Source organism: Corvus kubaryi, unplaced genomic scaffold (genome assembly GCF_017639235.1).
Source record: "Corvus kubaryi isolate FWS band 111438036 unplaced genomic scaffold, C.kubaryi_AGA036_p1.0 37312, whole genome shotgun sequence".
Lineage (NCBI taxonomy): Eukaryota > Metazoa > Chordata > Aves > Passeriformes > Corvidae > Corvus > Corvus kubaryi.
The window spans coordinates 3,534,841-3,557,039 of record NW_024581098.1 but is presented as its reverse complement, the minus strand read 5'-3'; the positions used below and the strand labels follow the sequence as shown (position 1 = coordinate 3,557,039).

The 22,199-nt window shown below is 42.1% G+C and overlaps 1 protein-coding gene across 4 annotated transcripts in view; it reads left to right on the top strand.

Annotated features, from left to right (window-relative positions):
• MAPRE2 (microtubule associated protein RP/EB family member 2) overlaps positions 1–21,492 on the top strand; it is a 98,705-nt gene extending 77,213 nt beyond the window's left edge. For all 4 annotated transcript variants that reach the window (XM_042029058.1, XM_042029056.1, XM_042029057.1 and 1 more), the window contains 3 exons: positions 9,564–9,703; positions 14,147–14,305; positions 19,348–21,492. In XM_042029058.1, coding sequence (XP_041884992.1) covers positions 9,564–9,703; positions 14,147–14,305; positions 19,348–19,419 — 371 coding nt within the window. In that variant the 3' untranslated portion in view covers positions 19,420–21,492. The remainder of the gene's footprint in view (positions 1–9,563; positions 9,704–14,146; positions 14,306–19,347) is intronic.
• Positions 21,493–22,199: the final 707 nt, after the last annotated feature.

Genomic DNA, 22,199 nt, shown 5'->3' with positions numbered 1-22,199 from the left:
TTGTTTTAAATCTGTGACCTGTCCTCTCATGGGCTCAGATATGCACCAGTACTGGCAAAAGCAGGGGCAGGTGTGAAGCATGAAGCGCCCTCGCTTTTAGGCTGCCTTGTGCTCTGGAATCCTACCCAGATTTCAGTGTTCTGCTCTGATCACTTCTGACGTCAAAGTGGGGCATACTTGGCCAGCTGCCTTCAGCTCATTAGTGCTTCCAGGAAATGGGGCACCTAATAGCAGGCCAGTGCTACTCTGGGCTTCTAAAGCTTGTTTACATCTTTGTTTTGTACCATCTTGTGCGTGAACTTCTGAATTTCAGGGTCTGGCGCACTCCAATTTCCCATGTGATGTCTTGCACTCCCTTTGGAAACAGAAAATCCAAGTGCTAATGTCAAGATGTTGTCCAATTCAGAAATTGAAAAAGACACTTTTATTAAACACAGACTTTACTGTGCTTGTTAATTCTTCCTACAGATGGTCTATTTTTACCAAAGTCACAAATATGTCATCCAAATTAAAGCTGTGGAGGTGACAATCCTACAGAAATTGAATAGCTACTGAAGTGGAACCAGCCAGCTGATATGGAGGATAATGCAGTGATGCCATGTTGTGCTGTTGGTTGTATGAAGAGCATGTCCTGTGCCTTCCCAGCCTTTGTGTGGAATTGTACAACTGAGATAGTGTGATGAGTTTTGATAAGATCCTGTGGCTGTGAGAGTTACCTTTTTCATGGAAAACTTCCTTCATTATTAACTTAAGTATTGTCCAGAAGTATGACAGGCAGGACACTAGTTTAATTGCTGAGCTGAGGATGGTGGGGTATGGATGTTACATGATGCAGGGTGAAATGAGAGTTCTGGCTTTTCTTGCTGCTTGCATTTCAGAACAGAATTAGTTCAGTCAGATGTCAGTCATTCCGTGGGCTTACTGAATTCTGGGTGAGCACAGCATCATGGCACTGATGTATGGTGCCTTTGTGCCTCGCCTCACTGCATCACAGAACCTGCATGTTGGAAGGAATGGGAGCCTTTACTGATGCTCTGGGAGGAGTTCTGTGTGCATCTGCAAACTTGTGTGTGCCTCATCTCCTGCTGTTTGGGAGTAAGTTGGGATGACACAGGAGCAAGTTCTGGGCAGCTGGGAAATTACCATGAAAGATGTGCTTCTGTACCTCTGTCTTGTGCACTTGCACACTTAGCTGGAAGTGAAGGGAGTATTCATTACAGCTGCTATAGGAGCCATAATATACAATATATACATGGCTGGCCTTCTGGGCTGCACGTGCACATTGCCAGGTCATGCTGAGCTTCTCAGCAACCAACGCCCCAAGTCCTTCTCAGGGCTTCTCTCAATCCATTCCCCACCCAGCCTGTGTTTGTGCTTGGGATTGCCCTGACAAAGGTGCAGGACCTTGCACTTGGCCATGTTGAACTTCATGAGGTTCCACCTCTCAGGCCTGTTGAGGTCCCTCTGGATGGCATCCCTTCCCTCCAGCATGTGACCGCACCACACCACAGTTTGGTGCCATTATTAATTTGTGTGATTTGCTCTACATTAACACTGAAGCTTTGAAGTTTTAGTACTGCCTTTTCAGTTCACTAACAAAAGAAAAGGAAGCCCTAGTGAGAAAAAATAAAGAACCCAGAAGATCCTTCAGCATAATCCAAAAGGTTTTAAACAGCGTGCAGTGGACATACCTAAATGTACGCATCTGTTGTTTGGTGTCAGGGGCAAGCAGATATATGGGTACTCATTCATATTTGGGGGTTTGGCAGGCTTTAAAATATGCCTATTCTAAATTGATCAGATATATGTATTTCTAAGGGAGTAATTTACTTTAGCTGCTAGCAATTTCATATGCATTTCAGGTGATTCCTGTTGCTCCATGGAGTAACTCTTCCAGTGCCCTTTGACAGAGTTTGGGGTTTGAGTGATTTAGGAGATGCTTGTTAACTATTCATAACTGCTTTATAACACTGTTCTAACAATATATTTTCAGAGGTAGACTAAGATATATGTCCTTGAGTTAACAAGTGGTCACATCCCTACAGACTGCTATGAAAACTTATCCAAAAAGGTACTGGCATGAGTTAAAATAGTTTTTGACATTTTAATCTAAAGCTTGACAGGACCCCTGGTATCAGGTAGCTGCTTCCTGTACCTGTAAATGGATATTAACCTGTATATTAACTCTATAAATGCAGAGTGTGGTCTTGATTTAATTTGAAAAATAAACATGTTTAAAACAACCCAAAACTCGAGAAATCTAAAAATGCAGCGGGTTTTGTGTTAATCGGTGAGCAGGCCAGCAGCCATAGCCCTTCCTGTTCCAAAGGTGATCCTACTGGGGAGTCAGCGCAGGTCAAGGATAATGCAGCTCGGAAATGGAAGCATAAATAGGTCCCTGCAACTAATCTGCTGTGCCACCCCCGTGTTGCCTTGTCCCCTCCTTCAGAGACAGAGCTGATTTGTGGCTGGGCTAACGGTGGTGCCGTGGGTGGATGGGTTTGGTAACGTGCCGCACTCTGCTTCTAGAAACAGCAGGAGCAGCAAGGATTCACCAGGTGGATGCAGCTCCCGGCTGGGGAAATGAGGATCTTCTCCTCCTTCAAGGAGCAGAGCCAGCAGCACAGACCACTGCTGTAGGTCCTCTGGCAGCAGCACTACAGCTGCTTTTAGATCTAATGCCCTCTGCCAACCCTGAGCTGACTTTCGATCTCCTACAGCCTCCGCTCTTCTCTAATGCAGTGGTAAACAGCCTACTGATGTAGAGTAAAAATTAGGATTAAAATATTAGGGCACTGTTGTTTGTGCCACTTCTAATGCTCCCTGCGGGAAGTAGCGGAAAAAGCTCCATCTGATCAAAATTGAAAATAGTGATCAGGTTGTCAGGATTTTAGCTTAGTGTCTTATGTAAGTATTCCTGTATGTCACAGCAAATCTCCGTGGAGCACTCTGGTGTATGTAGTGGGGTGTCAAAAATACATGGGTAAAAGACAGCTTAATAAAATTAATTATTTATATGTGAGCTAAAAATGTGAGACGTTAGATCTGAAGACTGTTAGATTTTTTTTGGTTTGAAATATTCAGTGAGAGCAGGATGACTAAAGCAGAGCTGGAAAATACTGGAGAATCACATGAGGGCTAAAAATACTCATGCTATGACAGGGAAAATAACCAGGGCAGAATGAACTGTTCGTGCATGAACACATTATGTATAATGTGCCATCGAAAAGCCAATTGCACAAGAGAAATACTGATTTTCTGTAGGGAAATGGTATATCCTGCTGTGGCAGATGTGCTGTAAATTAATTTTGAGGGATAAAAATACTCAGCAAAACCTGTCTTTATTTTAGCAGCTAGTGATACAATTAGGACTCCTGGGAGACTAGAGCACTCCTAATGCTTTTTTTTGCATTCCACCAAGACTTGCTACCTTCTTCCCCGGTGGCAGGCAGTAGGTGTTGGCAATGGCAATCTCTGCTCGCAGTGGTGCGGTGCTCCGGGACAACGTGGCAGAGCTGGAGAGGGGAAGAGCTGCAGGATGACAAACTGAAAGTGTTTTCATCCCTAGTTCATACAAGGCCAAGGAATTGTACTAACCGATGGGAACAGCATGTGCAGTGACAGTGCTGGCCTGGGAGGTAAAGTGGCTCAGCTGTAATACAGACACATCTCCCCTGCCAGCATGAGGAGAATTTAATTTTTAAACCCACTGAGCTCGAGAATTTAGACCAGGAGGCAACGTTCCTTTCAGTGCAGGAGCCAGAGCCTTTTTTCAAGAGAGGTGATTGTGTTTGGAACAGCAGTGGTGAAAATGGCTATCTTAATTTTCAGTGTACTGTGGGTGTGGTTTGAGTGTCTGTGTTGCACAAATGTTTGCACAGTCTTTCATTTTTCAACATGCATTTTTTTGCAGATTTTTTTTCAGATTTTCCTTTTGAGACTGCTTTCTCCTTATAGCTAAGCAAACAGTGAGATTTTAGAAAATGCAGGTTCTTAAGAGCATTTGAAATTTTAAATTGTATTCTTCTGTTAAGCCTGTGTGGAATGGTTTAATCCGTTGAAGATAAATGTTTGACTACTTAAAGATGTTTCTAGAGCAAATAGAGGTTTCAGTTGAGAACAAGTAGTAGGTGTTGATTATTTTATATCTAGAGTAGAGTCTTCATTTTTGATGGGGGAAAGGCTTTGGTTAGTTCTCTTCTATCAAATATTGTATTAAAGACGAACTGACAGAGTCATGCCATCAATAAAAACTTTTTCATTTGACTAGTGGACTCCATTGGACTTTCTTGCTTGGATAGCTCTGTTGAAATTATGAAAATTTCAAGTACTCGTACACACTTCTCCTTGCCAGCTGTCTGGCAGAGAGGGTGAATGTAGAGCTCACCAGGTTGTACTGGACCAGCAGCAGTGAAGGTTTGGGGAGCTCAGGGGACAGAAGGGTCCTGCCAGCCAGGGGAAAGTAGTACCACGAAATAATTAGGACAGCTGCACCCGCAGTATGTTGGGATTTTGAAAGTTGAGTCAGATTTTGTCTGAGGTGATTTAATTCCCCTTAAGCATCATTTGTCATCGCTTATTCCATTAAGTGTCCCTAAATTGAGCATTTTCTTGTGTCCTGGTGTAGCTACAACTGTGTATGTGAATATTAATTCATCCACTGTTCTCACTCACTTGGTTTAAGAGGGTGGAGAGTTTTTCTTTAGCTTGTGAAGAAATTACTGTGGCCTCTTGTTGGGTTTGGTTTTTCTCCTGTGGCATGAGTCAGGAATATTCATTTTATGAAATCCTTTAATTTGACTAAAATAGACAGCGAGTGATTCCCAAATTCCACTGAAGCAGTGGTTGTGTGGGCTCAGCCACGTCTTGTGCTTGTTCAGGGCTCCCATTGCTCTCCACTGCTCTCCACACTCTCCTTGTGCACATCCACACTGTATTCATGCATGTGTTTTCCTGAAATTTTACATAATTATTTAACAGCATACTAATTACTCATATAGCTTCAAGGAGGATTTCTCCCTAAACGTTAAGTAGGTCTCTTGTCCACAAGACTGTGCCTGTGATGCAAAGAGAACTGGAATTTGCAGCCTAGCTTTTTTGTACCCAAACCTGCACAGTGCCAACATCCACTGTTTTATGTTGCAGAAGTTTACATCTGTTCGTAGAACTTACATATTTAGCAAAAAGAATAGTGAAGCTGAAACTGTGTGGGATACGTTTAATTACGGTGGACTGACTAGTAATTGTTTCTGGAGTACCACAGATGGGAAACCTCTAATGCACTTCAAAGCTGACTCATCTTAATTCAGTACAAGAACAGAATAATTTGTCTTTCAACTGTGAATTTACTTTTCTCATCTCTGTGAGTATTATGTAGGTAGGTACAAAAAGTTATCCAGGTCCAAACTGAAGCAGCTGCAATACTGTTTACAAAAAAATTCTTATTGGAGTCCTGCCTTGACCTAAAATCAGAGCATGCTGTCACAGAACCATGGAGGTGGGAAGACACCTCTGAGGTCATCCAGTCAAACTGCTCTGCTGAAAGCAAGGTCACCTTGAGCTCGTTGCCCAGGACCATATCCAGTCATGTTTTGAGTATCTCCAAGGTTGGAAGCCCCTCAACCTCTCTGGACAGTTTCCTCCAGTATTTGATAATGGTCAGAGTGAGGAAGTTTTTTCTTACGTTTAAATGGAATTTCTTGTGTTTCATTTTGTGTCCATTGCCTCCCATCCTTTGGGGACCACTGAAGAGGAGCCTGTTTCCTATCTTCTTTGCACCCTCTCTTGAGGTGTAGATAAGATCCCCCCCGAAGCCTCTCTTCTCCAGGCTGAACAGACCTAGCTTTCTGACTTGGCTCATGGGTGAGATGCTCCATTCCCTTAGTCTCTGTGGCTCTTTGTTGGTCTCTCTCCAGTTCATCCATGTCTGTCCTGTGCTGGAGAGCCCTGGACTGAACCAAACATTCCTCATGTGTCTGGCCAGTGCTCACTAGAGGGGGAGAATCACCTCCCTGAGCCTGCTGGCGATGCTCTTCCCAATGCAGCCCAGGAGGCTGCTGGCCTTCCTTGCTGGAAGGGTGCTTTGCTGGGTCATGCTCAACTCTGTGTCCACCAGGACTCCCAAATCCTTTTCTGCCACAGTGCTTTCCAGTCTTTTGGCTGCCAGCACTGGGGCATGGGGATGTTCCTTTCCAGGGAAGGGCCCTGCATTTCTTTTGAACATCAGCAGTAAGCTTGAAGAGGAATTAATAATGGCAAACAGTTATGGTGCTGATTACAGTGCAGTTCTCTCACTGATGGGGGAGCAGAGATGATTATTTGATACTTTTTACATAAAATACCTGTATAAAATTTTGTGCTTTCTCACAATGTGTAAATGGGTTATATATAAAAATATTTTCATGAAAGGTATGTAGTTGGAAAGAATTTAAACTGCTTGGATTATATAGTCCCTCTGAACAGTGCATTAGGAGTTATTCCATTATTGCACTAATTGACTGTGAAACCATTGCTCAACACCCAAGTCATTCAGTCTATCAAGGTCCATCGTCTCTGTTTAGATGTCTGGCTGTTACAAGTACTTTTCATTACTCTATCAACCAGCATCCTTTAATTATTTTATGAAATTAGGCTTCTGCTGGAATGGAAGCATACCTCTGAGCTGATTATAAAACTGATGCCTCAGAACAAATGTGCAGTAAAGGTTTTTTTTTTCCTCCAGGAAATTTAAAATTAGAAATCCCTAAGCGTTCTCTGTTGCAATTAAGTTCTATCCAGCTGTTGCTGGTACCTTCTAGCAGCTAGTTAGCTGGTTTTTATCTGTGTTACTCAAATTGGGATAGCATGGTCATTTAAGAGCTGATCATAAGCAGTGCAGCAAAAGTCGAGTTCTTTTGATTTGTCTGGACTTCATAAAGCTTAGTAACACTTTGCTGTAGAAATTCAAAAGGCTTTGTTGTTTTCAAAGGAGGGCAGAATATAATGCCGTGTATCAGTGCTGCAGACACTGGGGATGGGGTTTGCTCAGCATGCTCTGGGGGGGCACCTCAGCTGCAAATTAGAGAGAATACCTAGGGATCAAATGTTTGTGCCTGCTCTGTCCTTAGCTCTCTCTGTGTCAGCTTTAAAACATTTACTTTTCAGCTGATACCCTGAACCTGCATCTTGTAGTTGTAGAATACAATAAGAAGTAAATGTTGATGCTTTGGTCATTAAATAACTTGAGACCCAACTGGAATGCTAGAATCAAAGTGATTTTATCTCATGTGTGTGTTTTTCTTGCATATTTTGACACTAGTTTTCTTCTGTTTATTGCTAAACCAAATGAAAATTATTTTACTGGCTTTGAGAACATTTTAGCAATCCTGCTCTGGAGCAGCTGATTTTTAGTTAGTCAAAATATGGGCTGAACCCCGTTGAAGGCAGAGTGCTAAAGTTTAGGTGATTTCATAAAGAAAAATAGCAGCAAAAGATCTTGGCATTTTTAATGTTTTTCCACAAATGATTTATTCTTTGCTGATCTAAGTATGATGTGAAAAAAAGTTTCGTTTCAAGCATATACACAACACTGAATTTTCCCAACTTTAGCAAGCCTGTGTACTATATCTGAAACGTGCTAGCGAAGAGTTTGTGTATGCAATTGACATGGAAGCTATTGGAGTCACCCGTTTCTGAAAGAAACAAAACCAAAACAAAAAGCACCAAACAAAGGGGAAAAAACCGCAACAAAAACACAAAAACCCCACCAGTATGGTTTTTTTTCTTATCCATCTTATGTTAAAGAGCATAGAAAAGGAGGATGGCCATCTTGCACAGAAATGTTTACACATGCTAACTGGATTACCAAGTTGTTTGTTTGTGTTCTGTTAGCATTAGGTGACCCAGTTAATACAGAGTTATCCGTAGGGGTGGGAGGAGATGCTTGCTACAGAGGGAGGCCTGTGACTACATCAGGAAAGCTTAAGCTTTATTAAATAACCCATTGCTGCTCTCCTTTCCCATCACTTTCCAGCTCCACCAATGAACCACTGTCACAGTTCTAGGTCAGTGACATTGTGAGCTCCATGGCTGGACATATGGACAGCCCCACAAGCTTTCTCTTCCTCTCCCTGCCTCCTTGCAATTTCTTCCTAGTGATGGCTTTTTTTCAATGCATTGGGTTTACAATGGATTGCTTTATTAAAGCATTGTCTGACACTGGGGATACATCATGGAAATGACAACTTAGAACAATTTGTAGTGTGCCATAAACCAAGTAATCCTATGGGAGGAGCAGCTGGCGAGGTGTGGGGTAGAAAGTGGCTGCTGAGAAAGCCAGGGCAAAATCCCTCTGGAACTGGTGAACTGCCAGCTCAGAGCTCAGCTGGGAGCTGGGTGCCTGCTGGATTAGGGCTGTCTCCTGTGTGGCTCAGGCTTCAGAGCCAGCAGCATTTGATGGTGGAGGATGGCATGGAGCCTGTCAGCACGTTTGGACAACTGTGCTTTGCTCTTTGTAGGAAACAGTGATGAACGTGGGTGCTGCCAAGCAGGACCTCTGAGTCACATGCCTGCTTAATAAGTCAAACCAAATAGGCCAGAGAGAGGCTGGGTTTCTGTTTCGTCTTCTTAACCAAACCAGTTTCTCTATCAGATGTCTGTCCAGTACATCTCAAATTTATTCCTTGTTGGAGGGACTAAGGAAAAGGGCGAGTCAGAGTGCAGTGCTTGTGGGAGCTGCGGCAGGGGGAGAGCTGTGAGCCAGGCACTTGTGTATGGGCTGAGCGACTGCATCAAACAGCCAGCATCAAGAGGTGGAAGATGGAGAGGCAGAGCAAGGCGTGAGGAGCTGGCTGGGAGGTTCCTGTGAAGGCACTGCAAACCCTTTCACACAACTGTTCCTCTGCTGTGGCATTTATGTGCCAAGTCACTGCAGCAAAAGAGTCTCTGTACACACCCGTTACTTGCCATTTTTGCTGATGAAGATGTTGCTCCATATTCTTCTGGCAGATTTGCAGTGCAAGTAATTAAAAAGAAATAGGAAAATCTAAGGAGATCAAAACACATCTGGTCGCTGTGGCCAGCTGTGAGTTCACCAATGGGTTTAATTCTGCTCTGAGTTTCAGTGCCCTTGTCTCAGGGGTGGTTTACATTTGAAAATGAGAAAAGCACAGATGCAGTTTAGCTGAGTTTATTTCAGCTCTGTCTTTCTCCAGGGAAATTGAGGATAGCTATGTATGTTAAGTAATGGGCTGGGGGCACACTCTCTTAATGGCACATTTTTTTTAAGCTGAAAGCTGCTCAGATCTAAGGGAACTTTATATTATTGGTTTGATGTTTATTTTGGTTTTAGGGTTACCTCACTCTCAGTAGCAAACTCAGATTGGTAGGAAATGTTATTTTTCCTTCCCCAAGGTATAACAGCAGTGGAATTTCCTCTAGTGTCATCTTGAAGTAAGAGAGAGGATGGACGGCTGTAAAATCAATACCTGTGTTTCCTATTCCTGCCTATTAATCAGGTTAATAGGAATGCATTTATTATGGAGATCAATATTGTTTATTGTTTACTTATTTATTGTGGTTTTCAGGTGCTGCTAAATCCAGTCCAGCTTCTAAACCAGGATCAACACCTTCTCGCCCATCTTCAGCAAAAAAAGCTGCACCAAGCGGCTCGGCATCCAAATCAGACAAAGATTTGGAAACTCAAGTCATACAGCTCAGTGAACAGGTAAATTTGCTTTAGGCACAAAAGTAGATGCATTCATTGTCACAGGCAGGCATGAAATCTAATATTGTCTTCTGATGAATGATGCTCTCCAGAATTACAAAGGGACAAAAGTGGAAATAGCTAAGCTGGAAAGAAAAAAAACAAAAGAGATTTATTGTAAAAAATAATGTCTGGCAGAGGTGAGTGATGTTTGCCAGTATTTTTAAATTATGATTTTAGGAGTGACAGGTATGTCTTGCTGAAGTATGATAATTTCATTCGATGTTGAAATATATCTTTTATTTCACTTGGATAGGAAAAATCCAGATAGTGTCTTTGCTCTGGTGTATTACAAATTTGAAAGAAATCATTTAATGTGCCATTGTGGAGAAAACAAGCCTGTTTGTAATACCAAGGTGTTAAGAAATTTGCAGCTAAATTGAGACGAGAGCACTGTGCTCTGCTTTCTGGAAGGAAGGTGTTAAGAAGCTAACACACCATTTTCATTTAAAAATGCGATCTACCTTTCTGAGTCTACCTAGTTATAAATAATGTTCTGCAGTATAATTAATAAAGCATCGATATTTCTGTAATGTTAGGAATGTAAGGGCTTCATTTCTGTTTATGCTCTGGAACTTTACACCGTTCTCTCATTTCTGGACTGCAAGAGTGCCTGCACTGGACAAGAATAAATACCTGTATCTGACTTAAGACTGTGCTGTCAGAATGGTGTAAATGCCACTACTATAAATGAGGCCTGATCTGTGTATTTGTCCTTGGTGAGGGAAGATGGAAAGGAAAAAAACTCAGAGTTTGAGCTGCCTGGCAGCTGTATTGAAGAAGCAATTGTTATTCTGGATCAAGTATAATTTTCCACAATTAAGGGCATTTCAGTTTCAGACTTTCATTGACCTGATCAGCAAAGATTTCAGTTTGCTGGGGCACTGTTTGCAAGTTCTTGATCAGTTATACACTGAAAGGTGGTGGATGGATAGCCACATCCCAAACACAGCATTCTGCAGATTGAGGGTATCATTCTGAGCAGCAGAGAGCACAACAGGGTCCACCAGCCCTCCAAATGGACTCTAGATTGGTGCTGTAACAGAACAGTTTTTAAATGTTGCACAGGGAATGGATATATATTTTTTTAATGGAATCTTTTTTGTTTGATCAATGTCAAGCGGAGTTCAAACGTCAGCTTAATGCCACTTAAACCGTGACATTTGTACTCAAAAGTCAGAATGTGTTTGCTTCAGGAAGGAAGAGTTGGTTGGCATCTGAGCAACATCAAAATATTTGATCTTTACTGCAATAGACAGTCATTATTACATCCACTGCTAACATATTCCTAGCACGTTCCATGTGTGAAAACCTTAAGCTTTATATACAAATAACCCTGAAGGAAAAACTGATGATTTCCTCCATCACCAAAGAGAAGAAGAAATTCTGAGGATTTGAAAAACTGATTCTTTAATAGCTAGTTTTTAAGAAACATCATCTAGCTAGAATGGTCTGGAAGGCTTTTTTTTAAATGCTGACAGCATTTGGTATCTCATTTCCCACTAATGGATACTTGTAAACCATGGGCATATTACACGAGCCAAAAAAGCTATGCTGCAAGCAGCTCTGAGCCAGGTTCTCCTGACCCCCAGTGTGAACATGATGGAAGAGCCAAATTGCCTGGTTTTTACTACTCTACAGCAGTTGTGGAGATGAGGGCAGCAGCCACCATTACCCGGTTTCTGTCTTGATTATGAGTAAGAAGTGCTGAATTGTGTCTTGGATATCATGGTCCTATGTGGCTGTAATAGTTTTTTCATCCCTTTCATGGATAGCAGCCAAGGGAGATGGAAACATCTGAACTTGCATGCAATTTGTAGCAGAAAAGTTTAATTAGTGGGGATGTCTGGACACTCTGTTTTACCATAGTATAGCTTAATGAGCTATTTGCAATAATTGTAAGCCATCCCTAACATTTGCCAGTTTAATGGCTCCCAACAATCCTAAAGTTTCTCTTAAAATCATCTTCGAACTGTGCCAGTAAATTAAACTCCAGAATGAAATTCTAAGGAGTGTCACTCTGTACTGGGACTTGATTACCCATAGCATTAAAATAACAAAATGGTCCCTGTTGTGTCTTTGGTCTGTGCCAACTACTGCTCTCCTGAAGAGTGTCTGAGTGCAGCTGAGATGACAACACAAACCAGGCGCCATTACATACAGAGAAGGGACTTTTACATATGGAGAGTGGTCCCAGGAACTACTAGCTGTGTGTAGTTTCTGAAAACAGCACCATCATGGGTTTTTGCCTACAGTTGTGCTTAATCTGCAGCCTGGCTCTGCAGCCCTGTGAGTATTCATGCTACCAGTAAGTGCCATCAGAGAGAAGACCAGTCAGTAAGAACTTCTGCCTTTGCACCCATTAACTGGGTTGCAGAGGGTGACTTTTGGTCCAGAAACAGAAACATGGGAGAAACAGAAACAAGTGTCAGCCTTTTGGCAAGTTCATGGAAGGAAAAAGTGGGATGCAGATGTGCAAAGTATCTGAAGAAATACGGATTCACATGGCCCAGACAGGTAGCTGGTGTGTAACTGAAGGAAAGCATGTCTGGTTTGGTTATAACAATGGTTACTGTATCCAGTAGCTGATTAACTCCATGCAAATGTACATCGTTTAATGATTTTGTTTCTTTAAGCAGTGATAGAATGAAAACAGGAGAATGTCTTCATACTAAATAGGTCAGAAGGGGAGATGGTCTAAGCTATTAGCTGCCAGTTTTTCAGCTGAAGTTCATAGTTTTCCCAAGCTGTAGCAAGCACAGAGAAGAGATCTGGAAGCAGTTACATTCTTGTTCTGGTTGGATGCAGGCATTGCTCTCAAGCAATATGCTGTGGCAGTTCCAGAAGGCACATCCTAAGTATGAGGTCTTTATCTATAAACCAGAATATTGTAAACTCTTGTTTCATTTTGCTATTCCTACTTTTGTCAAAAAATAGTTAATTTTAAGGTGACTGGTCATTATATCCATCATGGATTCAAACGATCAAGGGAAGACTTGAGTGTCACACTCAGGCAGCTGGTTAGAAATGAATTAGTACATAAATGAGATGCTCTGAGATCCTGCTCTGCTAACAGGTCAGTTCTGCTGCTGGATGCCTTGAGAGTGCAATCAAAGGTCAGAAGAAGGTATCACTAGCTCAGCAGTCATGGAAAAACAAACTGAAAGGATTTAGTAGGCTGTCAAAGCATTTTTTGAACTCTGCTGGTATTTTTACTAGTGAAGGAAATCAATTAACTTCCAGTAGAACTGGCAGCACAGAAGTTTCTATTAAATTGTATCAGTTCACTGAAATGTAGTCTGATAAGATTTAATTTATTTAGCATGTTTTATTTAGAGAATCATTTGTATAATTGCAGGCTCTAAAATGTGAATGCTAATTTGCCTGTAATTGGATGTGATTGGGGTCAGTGTGTTTACTGTAGACAGCTTCATCTGTGATTATTTCTGTTGGTTTTTATACTGCTGTCCTCCAAGTTTCCCAGCCACTTTGATGTTATCCTGATCATGTATGCCCCGATAGACAGAAGTTTATATGTCATGCTACCACAGAGCTGTTCTTTTTAAAATACATACGTGTAAAAATATATCGCGACATGTCGTGATTTGTACAAAGCCTAATCATTAACAGCTGTGTTGCCCATGAATTATTTGCAGCAGTCCTAGTGGTGAAATTGAGGCTGACAGTGTAGCTTGAAGACTCCTGTGAACAAGGTTGCAAAGAGAAAGGTACTTGGCATTTGAGAGAATTTGTTGGTAGAAACAGCACATCAGCCAGAGCAGGGAGCCCGAGGTGCAGCCAGTCATGGCAGCAGAGTGCTGAAACACAGGTCTGTAAAATCTGGTAAGTGGGGAGGCAGAACAGGAGAGGTGGAAAACCAGCACACCAATACCACATTTGTAACTAGAGGACCTTCTAATTTCCTAACTAGACTATTTCCCTTTATGAGCCCTTCTGCTAGTTTTGTGTATTTTTAGTCAAGGAGATACTGTATGTTTCCCAACAACGATACATTAATCCAGGCAAAATAATGCAAGTACTGAGCTGAACGTTTTATTAGTTACCACTACATGACACTGCTGGCAGCCCAGTTAGGAGACACAGCTTAGGTAGCCCTGATTTCTGAACTGCTGCTTTGGGCTTCAGTATAAAATAGTGCTGAGAAAGTTGACCTTTAAGGATCAAGGTTAAGATGTATCCAGAGGGAGTAATGGGGGAGCCTGATCTACTGTTCTCTAATGGGGTATGGTTCAATTTAGCACTGAAGAAAGAAAATTGGACTTCATTTTAAGCTATAAAATTGAATAAGTATTTAAGATTGTTTAGCATACAAAATTTTAGACTGAGTTGTTTTGTCTGCAGTGTACCTCAAAACTGATGCATCATGTCTTGGTTTATCTGCAGGTACATTCATTAAAACTTGCACTTGAAGGCGTGGAGAAGGAAAGGGATTTCTACTTTGGCAAATTAAGGGAGATTGAACTTCTCTGCCAAGAACACGGGGGAGAGAATAATGACCTTGTCAATCGGCTAATGGAAGTCCTTTATGCTTCAGATGAACACGTAAGTTGAAGCTTAATGGTTTTTATTTCAACAAACCATCTTAATTTTGTAAAATTTTATTGGTTTAGTATTGGGTCATATCCTGTATTTAGGCCAACAGAACTGTAGCAGCTAGGATTCCTGTGACTCCTCCCCAGAAAAGAAGTTTGCGTTTGCAATTGCAAACAACAGACTTTTTAGCTTGGGGAAAAGATTCAGGAGGTTGGTTGCTTTTCACTGCTTCAGTGGAGTTTTGCATTCTGGGTTTGCTGAGCCATATCTGAAAGGGGAGGGTCTGTGTCACAATTTTAAATTGATTTCATACGGTTCTGAGCCTTAGTTTTGTTTTTTTCATCTTCCCCCAATGTGCATGAAGTCTTTTATTCATGTCCTTTAACGTGTTGAAAATCACAGGAATTCTGGCAGAGGTGCAGTTCACTGTCTACAGCTGTGAACCTTCTCTGGCCCATGTGGCAGTGTTGGAGTATGTATGCTGCAGGTTGCCAAATACATGATTATAGCTCCAAAGATAATGCTCTTTAGCATTTTTTATCCTGTTGCTATAGGCAAAATTCTTCCTTGTGCAAACCAAATAATCCTCTATTAGCAAAATTTCAGAAGTGTATTGTCTGCAAGATTAAGCAAGAATCTCATTGCATCTTAGACTTAATGTTGTAGACACTGAACAAAGCAAGAAGCTGCAAAGGGTGCTGGTTAAATTCCTCAGAGACATTCAGGGATAATGATTCAGTGGAGATTTAGCTGAACTACTCCCATTCATGTTAGCTAAATCCCTGTATGGATTGTACTGACAATTGACCTTTCAGTCTCCAGCAGACGAAGGCTTTGGCTCCAGAGTGTACAAGCATCAACGTAATCCCTTGGCAGCACAGTGGTACCATATCTGCTCCCAGAAAGCTGTTGCAGCAGTAGTCAGCTGACTTAGTTTCATATCAAACATAGTGCTGAGGGAACGACTAACTCAACATACTTTTTCTAAAAGAGACTAATGTAGGGCATAAATGTTTGAAAGTTAGGTGCAAGAGGACCACAAGTTTGAAGCTGACAGGTGCCACTGCTCAGATGAGAACTGACAAGGGAAAGAGGATTTGTTCAGCAGTGCAGGGTAAATGCTAGAGAGGAAAAGGAGGAGGAAACCATTATTTTCACAGGAATAAACAATGAGACAAATTTGCCAGGCATGTGATAACAGGGTAAAAGTGTTACATATATATAGCGGTCAGAGAAAATGTCTTCTGGATTCAAGAGCAGTGATTTATTTATAAAGCAAAGCCAGAAAAATCCCTCTTCTCCCCATACCCCTACCACATCTGTCTGTCTGTTGGCTTAAATAGCAGAGTGATTCCGCACCAAGGAATGCATTTGTTGCTTTTCCTTCTGCAGTTTTCCTTGCTGGCAGAACATTACAAAATGTTCTACTTCAGTCCATTTCCCAGTGTTTTATCTACTTCTTCCCTCCAAGCCTTTCTCTGTTGAAATCATCATCCATGCCTGCATGTGAGCTACATACCACTGTGCTTTCATCTAAAATGTGGCTGCTGTTGGAGACTGGGCGTGTCACTGCAGCAGGAGAGCACTGCTCCTCCAGAGAGGAATACAGAGGCCATTCCTCACAATTTTTTTGTACCTTTTGGTGGGAGACTTGATCTCCTCAGCTTAACAGATGGACTGTGACTGCTGAGGAAAGACCCAAATGCATCAGCACTAAACCAAAGACTGTAGCTTAGTGCTGATCTAGATCCTGGCTACTGCTTGGTTTTGGACTTTACTCTCTTACTGCCCTTATTTGCCCTTCAGATCTGGGTTTTTTTTTCTCTCTCACTGTAATGAATTTGTCCCAAGTTAAATTCTTTATCTTGCAGTATTTTGCAGGTTAATCCCTTGGTAACAGCAGTTTGGCTTTCTCAGTCAGCCCATGAGGCTGTTAGGTGAATTGTGTGTAGAATGATTCAGAATGCAAGTATAGAGTTTAGTCCCTGATCATTCCCCAGCTGTTTAGTTATTGTAATATTGCATTGAAGAGATTTTTATCAGGTTCATGTCTTGGGGTGGGGAGTGGGGTAATTATTTTTCTCAGAATTCCAGTTTATAGTGTAGTTTCAATCATGTCACTTCCTAAGTTTCTGTTTTGCTTAATTCAATAAGAACTAATTTTTTAAGACTGAACACTTTTTTGGGTTTTTTTGCTTGATTTTGGTGAGTTTGAGCAGCACAAATATCAATCCAGTTGGGTTCCTTCTCTTTAGAGCCTCCCTTTTCTTTTCCCTCTTATGGTACTGCTTAAACCTCATCATTATGTCTCTGCTTAAGCAAGAGGGATCTTCTACTGTCATTTAACAAGTGGCTGACGAGCCTGTAATCCTTTGTAATTTTTAATTATGAATGGGTCATTTGTAATCCTTCTTCTCCATCAAGAACATCAAAGTTGCCAGAGAACAGTGCTCAAAAGGCTACATTTGAGTGATGGAGAGATGTGGCCCGTACTTTTCAAGCTCTCAGTGTGTAAAACACTTGTTCATGTGGTATTACATTAAAAGAGCTTCAGACTGATGGACAAGAAGAGGCTCTGTGTCTGGTTATGAAGCCCAGGGCTGTTTAGGTCTTGGCTTAAAGCAGAAATGTAGGAAAGCTTTTGCTTTTGTTCACAGGCTGTTGTGGTTCAGTTCATGTAGAAGTTGGGAGCACTGTTCATGTGTGGTATCTCAGTTGCTCTACTCAATTTCCCAGAGCAATTGCTCAAAATGCAGCTGGTTTGGTAACTTTCTGCTCTAGCAGCTTCTATATCTGCTGCTACTTTTGAAAAAGGCCCCCACCGTCCCTGACACCAGGTTTTTGTAGTCTAACTCTTTCAGTCTACAGACACACCTGAATAGTTTGAGGCATATGGATCTAAGGGCCAAAAGAGAGCACATCTCAACGTGGGAGACAGGGATGACCATGGTCATGTGGCTCAAGCCAGAAATAAATGTTCTAAATAGATCTTCCACTACTTTCCTTATTAGGGGATGCTGTTCAATGAGATTCTACAGTCCCAAAGTAATTGGACTCTTATGGTTCCCATTTCATGGATTTATACAAGCTGTACATACTCAGAAATGTGTCTCAAGTCTCAGAACAACTTCTGAGGTAGTTACATTATAAGATTCACTATTTCCATCAAAGATAAACCAGGCAAAATAGGGGCCACCACTTCTCTTCAGAGCTGTGGAGTAGATTCCACTCCCTGTGCTTAGAGGCTTTTCCTGTTGTACGAATGAGAGCAGAGCACGTAAACGACCCATAAAGTCTGCACAGGTGGGCTTTCTAATAGTGCATCCCATAAAGTCATCATGCACAGGGCCTGTGGAACATGTGTATTCCAGAGCAGGTCACCTCAGCACATAAGGAGGGTCAGGACAGATGGGGTTAAGGCAGCATCGCTCACTGTGGCTAAAGAAGTGTCAGTTTTCTCACCCCATGAGGCAGGGTCACGTTCTCACAGCTGTCAGCTCCTCTCTGTGAACCTCCTGTTCTCTGCACGTCCTGCACCCTTGCAGCCCATCACAGGAGCTGCAGTTTTTAGGTACTGCTCACAAAGCTGTTTTGATGTGATGTACCTACTGTATGTAATAAGGGCATCATTTCCCCCAGGGGGCCAAAACATGCTCAACTTCAGCTGCCCTGACTGATGTGTGGCTTCTACCTGAAAATGGCACCCGAGTGTGATAGAAAGCTTGTTTTCAATTGAAATTGGGCTGTTTCTATACGTGGTAAATGGCTGGCTCTTTCCATTGTATCAGCAAATGTTAGGAACCTTATTCTGCTTTTGCCCTTTAGATGAATATTTTACTGCCAGAAGGCAATTTGCTTATTTCACAAGCTGCTCTGGACTATTGTGGGAGAACTAAAATTACGGCCTTCCTTTTCTTTTGATTTTTGCCTCAAACTTGAAAACTTAGCAGTATCAATTTGTTAAAGTTTGTTGTTCAAGCTGCTTGCTTCTAACAAAAGTTAGGGAGCCAGGCAAGTTCTGCAGAGGTACCCCACTGGGGATGCTGGGTTTTGAATGGCAGCTCAGTGTCTTGGAAAAGTGTTTTCTTTTGGAGCTGCCTACGGCAGAGCGGTACTAATGCAGAGCAGAGTGTACACGAGAGCGATCTCTTCAGTGAACCGTGCTGTGGAAAGATGGAAAGCTGCAAATGCAGCTGTGCTTAATGGCAGTCCAGAAGGGATGCTCTAAAAGTCAGCCAGACTTTTTGAGCTCAGATAACATTCAGGTCAACTCAGGATACTAGGCCTGTTGCCTCTAATTTGAAAGTTGTTTGGAACTGGTGTCACCTGCAGCGAGGATCCAGCCTTTCCTTGTGTCAGGGATTCATCTCATCTCCCAGTGGGAATGTATATTCAGAGAGACAGCTTTGGATAATACTGTGCATAAAAACAGTGGGAAGTGATTACTTAGTAATTAGTGCTTTTTACAGTAGCTCTAGAAGTCAGTGAATACGGGGCTCTTCCCCCCACCCTCCCCAAGAAAATGTGCTTGCAAGTCTGTGGGAGTTAGCATGGGAGTATTATTTTGGGAAAGTAACATGCCTGACCTCAAAAAGGAGGCTGTGTTGAATTTTTAAAGCAGGTGATAGTAAAAGTGTCTTGTCCATTTAGTCATCTAAACCTTGAGAGAAGATTGTGTGAAAACTACAGCAGACAGGTTCAGAAAACCTTGGACAAGCTGAAAATGGGAGGACATCAGGATGCTATGATACAGTATCTAACTGTTGGCGTATCACCGTCTAACTATTCAAAAAGTGTGCTCACTGGAACAGATGACAGTGATGTTTAGAGCTGACATTTTTTCTAGGGAAATATCAGTACTGCATATGCCTCAATTAGAAGTAAAGTAAGTACATTTTAATGTAATATTATGAGATGCTGCTTTTCTCAGGTAACAGCTCATTTTGTACTTCCGTGCATGGAAATTGTTAAGTTTTATGCTACAGTGGGGCAAGATTACATCAGGAATGATTTCTGCTGAAGAGCTTTTTGGCATCTTTTTCTCCCTGCAGGAGAGCCACACAGATGAGCATGAAGGTGAAGAGCAAGTCCATGAACAGCCCCAGCAGCAGGATGAGTACTGACTCATGCAGCATCTCTGACAATTTTCGTTTTGTGTGAGAACTTTCTTCTGGAGAATGGAACATGTGCGGCCTCAAACTTGAAATCAGTTCACTCCCAGTCTGCCATTAACATTTATGTACCATAGTGAGTGCCAGCCAACCACTGCATTCTGTACCAATACTTTGCCAAGATGCATTTGCAGACGTCTTCTTTCAGTGTATCTTCCCAAGAGGTTGTAGGGCTACATCACCTACTGTACATCACTGCAACTTCACCACTTGGCTGCTTGAGATTTGTTCTGCTCTTTAAAAATATATATATTTATTTTTTTTTCTTTTTCGTCTTAAGTATGATACACTTGTAACTTGTTTCTAACATATTTATATTGGCATTTTGTGTGGCAAGGAGTTCTGTACCACTAGCTGTGTCTCTCACTTTGTGGTGCTTTTGCGTTTTCTAGTACATCTGCCGTGGGGCATCAATTTGGCCGAACAATTGGAATAAAGGGATACAGTGGATGTCATACTCAAGCCATAACGATGAGGTTGTGTTGTGGAGGAAAACGCTTGTGTTGCTCACATTTATTCCTTTCCTGCCTTCACAGATGAAAGGCAGAGCATCTGTTTCACTGGGAGATTTAAACCCCTGTGTTAGGAAGCTTGTTAGAAAGCTGCATGGTATGTTTTTTGACGTATTTCTGGAGGAACAGACATCCACATAAGCTTTTTGAAAACCCACCCAGTTTCCTAACTAGTCAATAGACATTTCCCAGCTTTTCTTCTTTCCTGAGGAATCCAGTCCCAGCCTCCAGCTGCAGCTCTACCTCCGCAAAGCTCAGTACTGAGGGAGGAGAGAAATCTCCTTGACACAAGTGTAGCTGCAGGACACGGTCCCATCCTCCTTGGCTTTCCGCCCCTCAGAAAAGGAGAAAGTAGGCCAGCCATTTCTTTTTGCTTTCCTTCCCCCTTCCACTGCCCCAGCCACACAAGTATAGAAGACAGAAATTTTGTCAGTAGTGCAAAGTATGGGGGAAAACAGCAACAGCATGGGCCCCAAACCCCACCCTGAACTCCCCTATAAGTGGATGGTGAACATTTCACAGGTTTAAGGCTGCTTCCAAAGCATGGAGAGGCAGTGAGGAGTCCTCCTGGAGACAGAGCACACATCAGAAGGGGACCATCTGACTGAGGGGCACAGAGCTGGTTCTGCACTTGGCTGACCTTCCGCCTTCGAGGCCAGTGTGGTGCAGAACCATGTGTGCACTGGAGATGTCTGCAGTGGGAGTGTTCCCTTCCAGTGTGGTCCCATGGCCCTGTTTTAATGATGATATTTTATAAACAGAGGTATCTTGAAGTATAAAAAGCATTCCTTGTTCCTCTCATACCCCTGTGCGCTGTAGTCTCTGGTTATTTAATGCCTGGTTTCCTGGTCTGTCACTTCATTTTCTGAATTCTGGTTTGCTGTGCTGATTTAGCAGGTACGTGGAAGTCCCATCGCAATTGGCATTCACTGAAAAACTCCACAGCCTATTGAACAGCTAAATCATTTTAGGTGTTCATAGGCTCCTAAAGCATTAAGTCCCCAGCTTATGCTTGCATAGAAAGGTTCCCAGTGAATCAGCCCCTGGGCACGCACACACACATGCACATGCAGTTTTCCATTCCTAATCAATCTTCTGCAGCTAAGTGGCTCTTAGTTAAATGTGAGAACCCTGCTGTTGTGTTGCACCACCAACAATATATAAAATACTGTTGAGCACCAGAACCGGTATTTCCAGTTCCTTGATCCTTCCCCTGCACAGCAGAAGAGTTTCTGGACCCTGCAGGCTGGTTTTCCCAGCTCTGCATCCAGTATTGACCTCACATCCTACCCAGTGATGAAATCAAAGTACTGCAACCTGCAGACCAGCGCTTTCCTCTCCCAGTTCAATTGGTTACAAATAAGGTCTGGTTTACAAAATTGTGTTTATTCCAAAATAAGTATTTCCAAGAATCACCACAAATGGGGGAATTGTCATTTTTGTTGTATTTGTGTTTATTAGAACATATGTACTTATTACAATTGTCATTGTAATAAACAGTAGTTCTTCATAATATTGTTGAAGAGCAGTTACTAATTTTTTTTCCAGACTCCAGAATGTCCTTTAACCTTTATGGGATCTCTGAATGGGGCAAGGAGTTTGGGATCAGGCTATATATAAACTTAATTTCATCAGCACATCTCTGCTTACCAGAGTTCATCCTTCTGCCAATTACAGAGCAGATGCATGGAGAGCACTTCAAGGGAAAACATTTTCTGAAGGTGCAAATGGTTGGGGTTGCTGAGCTCCCCAGATGGTTCATAGCCAGGCTGTTGTGCCTCTCTCCTTTTCTCTCTTTTGAAGCACATAGAAAAAAAAAATTAAAAGAATAGCTGAACTTCGTTTCCTGAAAATTCCTTGTATCCTGTTTCTGATCTGAGGACCATAGCCCTCTCACTGCTTGTACCAAGGGAGGAGTGACTGATGTAAGGAGCCAGGGCAGTGAAATACTTTGGGGGCACCAGAAATGTGGCTGTGCTGAGGGGAGAGCAGTGTTCTGAAAGGGGAAAGAGTTGTCCTTCCCCCCCACCCCCTGTGAGTAACCCATTCTTCTGTTATGGTTTTAATATGCATTTGTAATTACCTTTACTAAATAGCACACCATAAAGCTTTGGTTATATATTAAATGTAAACTGAAAGGAATGTAAACATATGTATTGTTAATTATAAATAGATAAGTAATGGCATAATAGATACAAAAGTCTTATTCAGATGTATCAG